Genomic DNA, 13,330 nt, shown 5'->3' with positions numbered 1-13,330 from the left:
CAACATAAAAATTAGCTTCGTTAAAATATGCGATCCTGAAATCCGCTGCAACTAAATAAGGCATTCGTAATAAATAAGGCGTTCGCGAAATTCATCTAACAAATCCGCGGGATTCCCTGGTACCTGTCACTAAGGGCTCCTCTACACGATGGGCCAGCGCCGGCCACTCCCAGGGACGCAGCCATGCGGTAGAATGAGATAGCAATATCACTTGCTCCCTCTAACGCATAAATGCGTCCCTTGGAGTGGCCGGCGCTGGCCCATCGTGTAGAGGAGCCATAAGACAAGTATCTGGCGCGTGCAGAACTTGTGCCGCGACTTAAAAGAGAGTCGTAGTTAATTTTACATTGGATGTCGTTCCAGGTCCTTTGGGAATTTAGATTTTCGGGAAAATCCTTACCCGGACTACTTTTAAGTTATTTCGCTTTTACTGAAATTTGACGCGGTGGGCAACGGTATGACCTTGCATGGGCGAATTATCATAAATTACTAACTACGACTTAAAGTATCGCAGCGTGTGTATTAGTACAAGTAAACAAGTAGAAAATACAGTTTATCATTTAATGGAGACGTGATTTCCGCAAGCAAACAAGCTTTTCTCTATAAGCTTTATGGAAGGCTATTAAGTTGGTCCCCCGTTGTGAAACTTAGCTCCAATCCAACCACACTTATGCACACTTAATAGATTTAGAGGCGTTGACTAATTATACGTCGTCTAACTTACCATTTGTCTTCCCAGGTGATTTATAAAGATGGGAATTGCGTGATGGAATCAATTACCGGAAGCTTGCCCAAGGTTATGCGACTCACACCTTTAAATAATCGATCTGTGACTATTCATTACGAAATCCGCCATTAATAATAGTTTCGAACCGAAACTCTACGGAATTATATTTACTATAGTTCGTTTTTTTTAGCATTAGAAATAAGGTAAACAATCTTGATGTGTCTTTTAATTGAAAAACACGTTTTAAAAATAAGTTACGGCAAATATGTAACAATTATGAATTGAATTCGATCATTTATATTCTTCTGCTTTCATAAGTAATAGTTACTGATTTTTAAAAAGCGTTTTTCAATTAAAAGACATGTCAAGATCGCTTACCTTCTTTAAAGTTCTTTCTAATGCTAAAAAAACGAACTATAGGGTTGTATACCTTCTTCTTTTGTATAGACAAAGGTTATTTATTATTAGTATGTAGACACCGCAACATTCGAGACAAAAACTAGTGCTGCAGTAATTAATAACATCGATATAATGAGAGATGATTTATCGATAAGGTATCTATTACACGTCATTAGGAAATTTTAGCATGCGTAACTTTCTTGTATCCCTTAATTAAAAGCATAATTCTCGCTTTTGTAATAATTTTCGTTGGTTTCTTACGCTATCTTCTAGAAAATAGAATAATAGCAAAACCTATGCTTTTTTTTTAATTTAAAATAATTTATTTACAAACTTGTGTTACATACATGAAATATATATACCTACTACATTATATGTAGGTACAAGATACGTATTGTTTAATAACTTAGAATAACGTCAAATATTTTTTAAATTTTTTTCGATACACCATAGTATTCTGTGCAACAGGTGTATAATAAGGGTTCTTTAAATTCTTCTACTTATTTAAAAAAAATGTTCTACGACAGCAGCAAACACCTAAAACGATAAATAAAATCGAAGTTAGTACCTACATATACAAGACTAAATTAATTTTGCCTTTAAAATAATACAGCACTTGTACTACGAGTATAAAACTATGAATATTCATTAGATGACTGCTAAGCGGTTCAATTTAGATTCTATAGAAAAGCGCCACCGCGGCACGCTTCAGATAAATATGGTTTAGATACCAATGGCAATTAATTGTCAAATAGAATTGCTGGAATAGAAATAAATAGTAGGCTGTGTCACAAGGGAGCAAAATGAAATATTTACGACGACGACCTATGTACATTGAATCCTGAACAAATCGAAGGATTCTAAAATTGAATCCAGAGCGCAGCATGGGATTCTAGAATATAATCGTGAACGTAGTGAGGCATTCAAGTGTTAACGCCCAAGGTAGAAATAATTTTGCTACCATGTGAATCATACTATTTTTCACATCACCCATGAGGAAATTATTATCTTTACAAATATTGTTTAACCTAAAAAACAGCATGCAAAAAAAAAATACGTGTATTAGAACAGAAAAGTGCCACTTTGATCCCTCCTGGCCGGAAAGAAATGCGCCACTTTGATCCCTCCTAGCGGAAAGAAAAAGCCCTTTCTCGAATAGCTGATGTAAAAAATATATTACCTATCGTATTTGATTTTTGACATTGATAATGTTATTTTTAAGTATTCATCTAAAAATGTTAGTGTGTCTACCTTACATTGCTGACTAATGATATCTATACCTATTCCCATGGTGTAAGGTGTTAATAGGTAATAATAAATAATTATGTCAGTGTTATTTAATCCAGTGAAATTGTAGAATTTTGTAACGTGGCTCTTCTGCGTCAAATCCGGTAGTTCTGATTTTTTGCAGACTTATTTATGATGTTGGCCCAATTAATAATCCAGGTTTGTGACCTCAAGCGCCGAACGCAAGTTTGTCAAAAATCGAAAAAGCCGCGAAAATTTCGGTTTTCTTTTAGATTTGGGCGATTATAACCCTAAAGGACTAGTTTTTGATAGTACCTTCCTTAAACGTTTTTAAAGAAGATTAAATTTGCTACAATACGAGATTAAAACTGTCTCTGTAGATTGAACAGTTTCCGAGATAAAGGCTTTCAAAATATAGATTTTTTTGAAATTGAGCTCGTAAGCTAAGTGGGTGCAGTGAGTATGCACTTTTGACTCAGGCGATGCCGCTTGGCACGATTGTTCCTAAGGTCAAACAAAGCTGATTTGGCCCAGTAGCTACGAGATCGTACCGTGCCTACCCCCAAAAAGGGAGGGGAAAGATCGGATCCCCAGGTCCAATCTAAGCTATATTTCTTCCTGCTCTTAGCAACTAGAGCAAGTTATATATGATTTTCATATAATTTCAAAAAATCAGAACTACCGGATTTGACGCAAATATATATATATATGTATAAAATTACTGGATCAATTGTCTCGCCTAGAAACTTTCAAGTCATAATGAACGGAATAATTTTCTTTGGAGGCAAATAACAACTCTTAACAAGGTGATTCTAATGTTTATTTCTATGCCACTTTGTACTACCTTGTTTCAATATCAAAAAGCTAACAAACCTCCTCAGGAGTGGCTCCCTGTCATCCCTTGGTTAACAATATTATTTCTATCGACTACTACAATCTATATTTATTCAATTCGGTAGGCTGTAGGTACCTAAACCACACAATAATTTAAATAAATAAAACTTCTCAAAAAAGTAAGTATAAGTAAGTAGTTATCGGACACGGCTAGTCGCTTCCCTAAACTTTGCTAGCGGCACAAAACTCTACTACAACCTTTCTATTCCAGGTGTTCACAATACACAAGGACTTCACGATAGACGTGAGCTCGGGGGCCGCCATGAAAGTTTTCTTCGTAGATTCAGACTTCGATGGCAGTCTTTACCAAATAAACTTCTGGGTCCACGCGGTTTTTATAAAACTTTTACCCTGCGTCATCCTCACGGTTATTAGCGCGTGGCTCATTCGGGCTTTGTATCGCGCAAATACAAGGAAAAAGGCCCTCAAGAGCTACAACGCGTGTCCGTCGGGTACGACCGTCAATGGCAACGGAAACATTTTCACGCGAAAATCGACCAAGCGCTCAAAAGCCGAGCGGCGCACGGACAGGACCACTAAAATGCTGCTTGCTGTTCTCCTGCTATTTCTGATCACCGAGTTTCCACAGGGAATTCTGGGTAAGCCGAATTGATTTAAATTTTAATGCTTATGTTCGGTGCCTATCTCATCGCATGATAATTTATTGTCCTAATAATATTACGCATATAACTCTTTTCGCATAATTTATCTCCAGCTGAAACAGAAAGTATTTTCAAAAATGCATACGTTGTTTAGAATAGGGTGGGTTAGGTTAGGTTTGATTTATATTTTGTTCTGAAATAGACAAGTGGAATTCATATTCCTCCAACTTTCCTATTAAGAGAATGTCCCCTGAAAGGGTATAAGTGCTAAATCTGGATTCAGCAAGTATTTTCTCTAAGAACATGTATTTTGTCCGCAAAAGTGTCAAAGACTTTTTTGTGTAGAATTTAATCGGCTTTAATGTTGCCTTACACCAGTGTTTTCCAAACTGTGGGTCGCGACCCCCTGGGGGGTCGCAAAGCCTCTAACAGCTGTAAGGCAATACATAAGCGAAATATTTTGTTCATACAAAGGGGGTCGCGTCCATAGAATTAATATGACTAGAACAACTGTCAATCTTCAAAAGTGCGACCAAAAATGAAATGCAAGTGTGTGCGTAAATTGTCTATGTGAGATCAAAAATAGTGATGTCATGTTACAACATATTAATAATCTGTCGATGTTTGATTGCTTTATCGACTACTTTTTCAAATGTGTTTTTTTAAACGTTAAAATTCTGCGACATTATGACGTATAAATAACACTTGCACTGCGTGTGCTATCAAAATCGTTGCAGACTTATCTTAATGTAACTCTTACTGTGTTGGAAAGTGAAGTTTATATTTACCGCTAAACATGAGCACCTTCAAAAAGGTATAACAGTCGTTATTATTGGAAGTCGGTTATAAAAGCTAATATCTTAATGATGTCTTGTGAAGAAATAATTACATAGCTATTAATATACCGACAAGTTGTCGATACTGTCATATGAACATATTGTCAAGCCCTAGCGTAAAGTAACAGGTTATGTTTTTACACAAAATATTTTAAATTATAGACTAATATGATAAAATATTAGCACACAAAGGAAGAAAAACTTATAATGAACTTTATAAACTGGCTTCTTACACTTTTTACGCGTTTAATTTGACAAAATATCGTTATGAAAATTTCGCTCGGAATATCATAAATCCTCTGAAATGAGTATTTACTTGGATTATTTGGCACTGTAACACTGAAATCCGGCACACTACAAGACACCATCTTCACTGAATTACTTTATTTAATACTTTTCGACCTAATCCGTGTATATTTTTCAATTTGAAAATTACCGTGATACGCTCTTGGCCGTCCGCGGCCGTCGTCAAAGTCAAAAGTGGTTACGTTTTCTCATTGGTAGTCTGACTTTTTCGCACTCATGGGATGTTCATATACGTGATGGCTTCCCTTTCGCACACTTAAGCTGTCTGTCAAGCGCGAGCGGGAATTGTATGTCTGTGGTCGCGTCATGAAAACGATTTAAAGACCACAGACTTGTCATTCTCGCGCTCGCGCTTGACAGACAGCTGAAGTGTGCGAAAGGGAAGCCATCACGTATATGAACATACCATGAGTGCGAAAGAGTCAGACTACAAATGAGAAAACGTGACCATTTTTGAGTTTGACGACGGCCGCGGACGGCCAAGAGCGTATCACCGTAATTTTCAATTTGAAAAATATACACAAATTCGGAAGAAAACTATTTGATAAAGTAATACAATGAAGATAGTGTCTTGTAGTGTACCGGATTTCAGTGTCACGGGGCCAAATAAACCTAGCAAATACTCATTTCAGAGGAATAATTATATTCCGAGCGAAATTTTCTTAACGATATTTTGTCAAATTAACAGCATAAAAAGTGTAAGAAGCCGGTTTATATAGTTGATTATAAGTTTTTCTTCCTTTGTGTGCTAATATTTTATCATATTACTCAATAATTTAAAATATTTTGTGTAAAAACATAAACTGTTACTTTACGCTAGGGCTTGACAAAATGTTCAGATGACAGTATCGATAACTTGTCGGTATATTAATAGCTATGTAATCATTTCTTCACAAGACATAATCCAATATTATTATGGAATAATAACATCAATAAATTGCTCTGATAATTAGCTTAAGATAATTTATAAGTATGTTACGATTCATAAGTGCTTGTTGCTAGGCCTACATGAATAAAGTATATTTTGACTTGACCTGACTTGACATAATTAAGATATTAACCTTTATAACCGACTTCAAATAATAACGATTGTTATACCCTTTTTGAAGGTGCAGATGTTTAGCAGTAAATTTAAACTTCACTTTCCAACACGCAGTGCAGGTGTTATTTTATACATCATAATGTCGTAGAATTTTAACGTTTAAAATAACACATTTGAAAAAGTAGTCGATAAAACAATCAAACACCGACAGATTATTAATATGTTGTAACATGACATCACTATTTTTGATCTCACATAGACAATTTACGCACACGCTTGCATTTCATTTTTGGTCGCACTTTTGAAGATTGACAGTTGTTCTTGTCTATTCTAATTCTATGTTAAAGACACTGCCTTACATCATATTGTCATAGAGAACTTAGATTCCGAATAAAATGCAAATTTCTCCAAGCTTGTACACATTTTCCAAGATGGCGGCGGTTCCTCGAGGTCCCCAAATGTCAAATAGTGTCGACATGAAAAAGAGACCTTACCAAACCAAACCAAATTTACACGTACAAATTTACATACCAAATTTCAGGACTGTTCTAGAGATTTCGGGGTTAGTCCTAATCCGATTGTGCTCTCAACACATTAACAATTATGCGATATGAGTTTTATGCGTAACATTACATTAGGATTAGGACAATCAATTATTATGCGTCCCAATATAGACCCGCTTATATTTGAACTATAAATTATATTCCGTATGGTATTCATGTGCCTATTGTTCGCTCAAAACAATGTCTTATTATTGAAATATGGTTACTCTCCAGCTTGTCAGACGTACATTTTCCATAAACACAGTCGTATTTAGTGAATAATATTTTTGGAAATGTTTTATGATTTGTTCTTTGTTTTTGAAATTGAAATTGAAATCGTTTATTTCAGGCATATAACCCATAGTGTTAGTACAAAATATACAATTTAACTACCTATATCTATGTTAGTGTACAATATGTAAAAGAATAAATACCTAAAACTACTTAATACTATTTATTTTGATGATGCGTTGGGTTCGTGCAACTGATTCCAACGCCTCATCAGTGGGCAGTCTACTCTGTCGACAAATGCGCTTAGGAGACTGTTGGTGCTGCCCTGCACTCTATGCAATAGGGATGCCGCTCTTTTACGCATAATAGCGTAAAAGTCATCCGTACGGGCATCGGCGAACATCCCCGACGCACTGCAGTACCGAGGCAGACCCATCAGCATCCTAAACGCATTATTATATTGCACGCGCAGGGCATTATACGATCGCTGCGTGAAGCTGGTCCACAGGCTGCAAGCATAAAAGGACTGACAATAAGCTTTAAAAAGTGTAACCTTTACGTCACTTTTTTTTTTTTTTAATTGAAATCGTTTATTTCAGGCATATAACTAGGGCTTGCAAATATTCGAAACTTTCAGATATTCGAATATTCGACTTTTTCTGGCGACGTATTCGAATATTCGAATAATTATTCGAATATCATAAAAAATAAGAAAAGGAACGAGAAATCGGTTTATTATCGTTTTATTCAAAAGCTCTTTTCACATATTGCTAAAACTAAGGATATTTGGCAGAAATCCACTTAATTGACTAGATTTTATCATCCTACAAGATGCCCACATTTATAAAAACAAGTAAAACGCCAAAATTAGACGTATTTAATATTTCTAGAATAAACTTATTATAAATGCGTCGTTGCGTGAAATAATATAACTTTAATCATCCAAACACCTAGGTATGTAAGATATTTTTTTAGTAGGTAATTATTTTCCGATTTAAATTAACTTGTAATCACTCAGAAGCCTGTAAAAAGGCCTTTAATTTCATTGTATTTTGAATCTTTATTGACTTTATTTGTTTTGACAAGTTATTATTCCTATAATGGTCGGCTAATTATATAATATTGGAATATTTAAGGGAAAAAGTTAGTTGAGTACCTACTGGGTGGATTATTCGTCAGCTAAAGGTGCATGGTTAGATTACAAAGTTGGGCAGGGTTGGTATGATTAAATTTGAGAATTGCGATAAGTGGCAAGGTTTAGACTTCAAAAATTCGCTTTTTTAAACGTACTGAATAAACAGAATGACCCTTTAACTTAAAACTTACGCACCGTAAAAATAACATACTTTTTAATTTCGTTTTCTTTTAAATTGAGTTAGGTTTCACTGTATTCACGGAGTCTATCGAGAGGAATACAGTAAAAATATTATTTCCTTCGTATTTGGGTACCTACCGTTCCTCATTCACTGTAAATACCCGTAAAACACACAGAAACTGTAACTACAGCGGATGACATAGATTTTTTTATAGTAATAAAAAATATTCGAATATTCGAAACCTGAGCGGCCGAATATTCGAATATCAAAACAGGTCGAATATTCGACAAATTCGAATATTCGAATATTCGAATTGCAAGCCCTACATATAACCCATAGTGTTAGTACAAAAGTTAGTAGTTATAGTCTTACCTAAAAATTAATATGTATTAATTTAACTTAAAGAAACATTTTTTAGGGTTCTGTACCCAAAGGGTAAAAACAGGACCCTATTACTAAGACTCCGCTGTCCGTCCGTCCGTCCGTCCGTCTGTCACCAGGCTGTATCTCACGAACCGTGATAGCTAGACAGTTGAAATTTTCACAGATGATGTATTTCTGTTGCCGCTATAACAACAAATACTAAAAACATAATAAAATAAAGATTTAAGTGGGGCTCCCATACAACAAACGTGATTTTTGACCGAAGTTAAGCAACGTCGGGCGGGGTCAGTACTTGGATGGGTGACCGTTTTTTTTGCGTTTTTTTTGCTTGTTTTGCTCTATTTTTTGTTGATAGTGCGGAACCCTCCGTGCGCGAGTCCAACTCGCACTTGGCCGGTCTTTTTTTAACTATATTTTACATACACTAGTAAATTATGACAGCTATCTGCCACATTAACAAGTTCGAAAAGTGAAATATTGAGCATTGTTTCAAAAAAATTTACCACACTAACGCGAGCAAAATTCTAGCTGTAGAATATACAAATCAATCAAATTAACGATATTCATTATCTATCCTTTGAAATCATCACATAAGGAAACAACTCTAAAGCATCAGATTACTTTGACACACTTGTGGACAAAATGCAACTTTATCATCAGTTTTTTGAAGTATAAAGAGTCTTTACAAGCTATTGTGGTGAAAAATTACGCGTATCTAATGACAAATCATGAAAAAGAATGTTTTAAAACAAAGCTACCTACGCGAAATGCTACGCCGTAGCGCCTCTACGGCTTAAGCTACAAGAATGAAAGGCAAGGCACTTGGCGAAGCTTAAGTGTTGACTCGCGCGACAGGGACATAAATAACTGAACAAAAGGAACACTTCAAAACACATTTTCAAACAAAGTTATCTAATAAAAAAAAGCAACAACGGTTGCACTCCGGGAGTGCCGATAGAAGTGAAAACTCACCTCACTATGTTATCGACGCCCGGTAACACGATACATACGTTTAGCGGAGGTATTCTATTTATTTATAGGTATTGTATATTATTATCATTCTCAAATAAGATCACACTTTTTCATTGACATGTTTATTTACATACTGCCATGACACCGTCAAATTATTTGAACATAGGTAAAGAGTCTTGAAAAGGAGTCCGCAACATAAATGTCAAATAACATTGAGTTTTTTACGGTCACGTGATCGCCTTACGCCCCTTACGGTCACGTGATCGCCTTACGCCCCTTACGGTCACGTGATCGCCTTACGCTTCTCGAATTTATCATTTTTTCCCCACCTCAAAAAGTGCCCAGCGCCGCTAAAGAAGTTTTCACTTCAAAAATTAATCGAACGTAGCATAAAAATTGTAAATAATTGATTTCTAACATTGTATTTTATACAAGCGTGACATAGTGTAGAGCTTTTCAGTAAGGGTGCCCCGCCGGAAAATTAAAAAAATATATTGTTTGAATCGACCTACTAGATAGGTACTAAGGATTCAGTCAACACGGGAGCAGTTGGTAATTAAAACAAAATTCACTGGCTTTATATTGAGTAGCTTCGAACAAAGCGTATTAATCGGAGGCGGCATTCGTGTGATTCGTGGAACAATTTCGATACGCTTCAGATTCCGGTTCAGCTGTCCATTCGTGGAAACTTCCCAATAACAATGAAATAGTACATTACATACCTAGGAGGTGAATGCATATTTATGGCCCTCACCTTCGGTTCGGGTCACAAACATCTGTGATCTGGAGCATTTACGAATTACCGCCCGTGGTTTATATAAAGTTTTACGTCTTGCCTTAGCCAGGAAGTAAGATTTTCTTCTATAAAGTACATATACTATGTCCCTATACAGCTCACGTAGCAAGATCTTCTTATAAATTAAAGACTGGAATATAAAGCTTAGCTGCTCTATACAATTCAAACGGCGCAATGAACGCATTACATACTGTACAAATCAAACCGCGGTATTCGGAAAACAAGATCCGTTCTGAAGATATGTACTAGATACCAACTAGTTTAGATTTCAACTAGATATCTTTTGCAGCTCAATGCGGGCAACCAATGTCATTTTTACGTTAAATTATCGTATTAAGGTCGTTTTGAGATCTAAAAATAAGTAACGAGACGTTTTAGACATTAAGAAAATCGTTCAAGAGTATCTCCAGAATCGCGGAAATGTCAAATTTGACAGGCTAGATCTTAAAAATATCGTTGTCGTATCGTGGTGATGTCTAATAGATAGGTATCTAGTTCAAAATCCGAATGGGGCCCAAAGTCAAAACAAGTATTTTTCCCAGGTCTGCTGAGCGGTGTGCTGGGGCGTTGCTTCTTCAAGCGCTGCTACGACCTGTTCGGGGAGCTGATGGATGCGCTGGCGCTGCTGAACGGCGCCATCAACTTCGTGCTGTACTGCTCGATGTCGCGCCAGTTCCGCACGAGCTTCGGACAGATAGTGCGCGCGCGCTGCGCGCCCACGCAGCGCGCCGCCTCTCACACCGAACTCCAGACTACTGTCGTTTGAATTTGGAGCCAACTTCAGTTCTTAAGCGAATGAGTGTACACTTTGAGCTCAAGATCTATAATACCGAGGAATAACTAAAACGGTTTTTGTAATGTTGATTGCCATAAAAAGATATCTGGAAGACAATTTGAACTTAAGAATTGACATCAATTTGATCTTATTTTTTATCATTTGACCGTGAATCTCGCTTCTACTTATAATATAAGATATTCCTATTAGCGAGTGAGATTCCTTGCGAGTGAATATCAAACTACGAGTATCAAAACCCATTTTTTAAGTTCGAACGTCGTTTCTATTGTATTTTTCATAATGGCGTAATTATACTGTCGAGTCTATGTAGTTCCTTGTATTAAACTATAAAACAAAACAACTCGCTTTAATCATGTAGAACAGGCAAACAAAACAATGAAACGAGAGCGTAATTAACTTAATTAAGCTGAATCACCGCTATCGACTGTTAGTAAAAGTATCCAAGAATGCTTTATAAAGCATATTACTATAGTAAATGATTGCAAACAGTAAATGCCCTCTATATTCCTAAATCGATTAGGAATATAAATCGTAATAGCCAATTACTGGCAATACCTATATGAATAATGCCCCAGTAATTTTAAGAACCGCAGGTTTGGCGGATATATATAATATAAACTGAAATAGATGTCATATACTAAAGAAAAAGTGACTAAGCCCAGGGTCTATTACCTATTAAAAAATATATGAAATTCACTGAAGTTTTGTTATTAGAATAAACAAAAAAAAAGTCATCGATGTGATGATCAAAAATAACATATGTTACTCATTTTTAGCATAGCATTTATGCAAATTTCTTGTTAATAGTTCTTGTGCAAAAATAGTCAATGGTACGTTTAGACCTATGCTATGTTAGTGTTTTTTTTTCTATAGGTAGACCGAAAGTTGTGGCCACGACATATTTATACACAACTTGCTGTGTTTAAATAACACAACGTTTTTCATAATTACTTTTCGCAGCACTGACACATCGTTTTTTGTGCTCCACATGAAGTCAGTAATCTTTGCGCGCCCGATTTTATGAAAACAGAATACTAATTAGCATAATAAAATGAAGTAAAAATTTAATGTAAAAATTATAAAATATTTTTGTGCTTTGCAGTTTGAAATTTTGTATGCAGAGGGCGTCGGGTACCTTTGCAGCCGATTGTATCTATATCTAGGCCTTAACCTGCCTTTACTAAGCTCCACGTGACATCTCTAAGTTTAACGAAATATTCTTGCCATAAATCCTTTGAGATTAAAACAGGGTCGACATGAAAATTTTCATCGCGGACAATGTTTACTTTATGGAATCATTTGTTACCTCCTCACTGCCGTATTCGAACTTCAAGTTATTCACAAGAGACGACACGTACTAGATCCATTCTAGATACGTTATAGTTTAGATTTCAACTAGTTCTCTTTTGCAGCGCAATTCGGGCAACCAATGTCACTTTTACGATAGATCGTGTTAGATATCTATTAGATGTGAATTAGATCTCTAAGTAATATCTTGTGGAAATCGTTCAAAAGTATCTCCAGAATCGCGGAAATGTCAAATTTGACATGTTAGATCTTAAACATATCGTTATCGTATCTTGGCGATCTCTAAAAGATGTCTAATAGATGTCTATTACAAAATCCGAATCGGGCCCTCAGAGATCACGTACAATCGGCTTGTTAAATAGACCATAGTCGTATATTGTTGGAATAAAGAGTGTTATTGTTTGAGAGCCTTTTATTGTGGTTGTTGTGAAGCCGCTCGTTGTTGTCAAATTATGTAAATAGAGGTAATTTAGAGTAATGTGTAGAATATGTTGTTAATGGAATGTTTTTACATTCTTGGCAGAATGATATCGGATTTATCCAGAGTATAATTAATAAATGACCTAGTCATTCAGAAAAAAACGTTAAAGGGAACTAGCTAAACGTAACACACAAAATCATATACCGTATAGACGTGGTGTACTGTAGGTCACTATAATATATTTGTCTTACCTACCTATGTTGGCGGAAAATGTAAGTTTCTTATTATTTTCAACCAGGTTGACGGAGTTGTTTTTGTGGAGTAAACAATTAGGTATCTACTGTTAGTAATTATTTATTTAGGGAATATTGTGCTATTTATTTACGTATATAATATATTGTTTATTGGTTATTTATAAATGTACAAATACTAGTATTAGTAAAAATTTATTCAGATGGGTAGGTAATGGAAAACCTAATTCTAGTAATAAGTTTTTACATCTTGTTTTTA

General features: G+C 35.6%; 1 protein-coding gene across 1 annotated transcript in view; it reads left to right on the top strand.

Annotated features, from left to right (window-relative positions):
- Positions 1-11,067, top strand: part of LOC134654968 (G-protein coupled receptor dmsr-1-like) — a 42,005-nt gene extending 30,938 nt beyond the window's left edge. The window contains exons 6-7 of the mRNA XM_063510420.1: positions 3,480-3,867; positions 10,838-11,067. Of these exons, the coding sequence (XP_063366490.1) occupies positions 3,480-3,867; positions 10,838-11,061 (612 nt within the window). The 3' untranslated portion in view covers positions 11,062-11,067. The remainder of the gene's footprint in view (positions 1-3,479; positions 3,868-10,837) is intronic.
- The last annotated feature ends 2,263 nt before the right edge of the window (positions 11,068-13,330 follow it).

Source organism: Cydia amplana, chromosome 16 (genome assembly GCF_948474715.1).
Source record: "Cydia amplana chromosome 16, ilCydAmpl1.1, whole genome shotgun sequence".
Taxonomy (NCBI): Eukaryota; Metazoa; Arthropoda; class Insecta; order Lepidoptera; family Tortricidae; genus Cydia; species Cydia amplana.
This window is presented reverse-complemented; position numbering and strand designations above follow the sequence as displayed.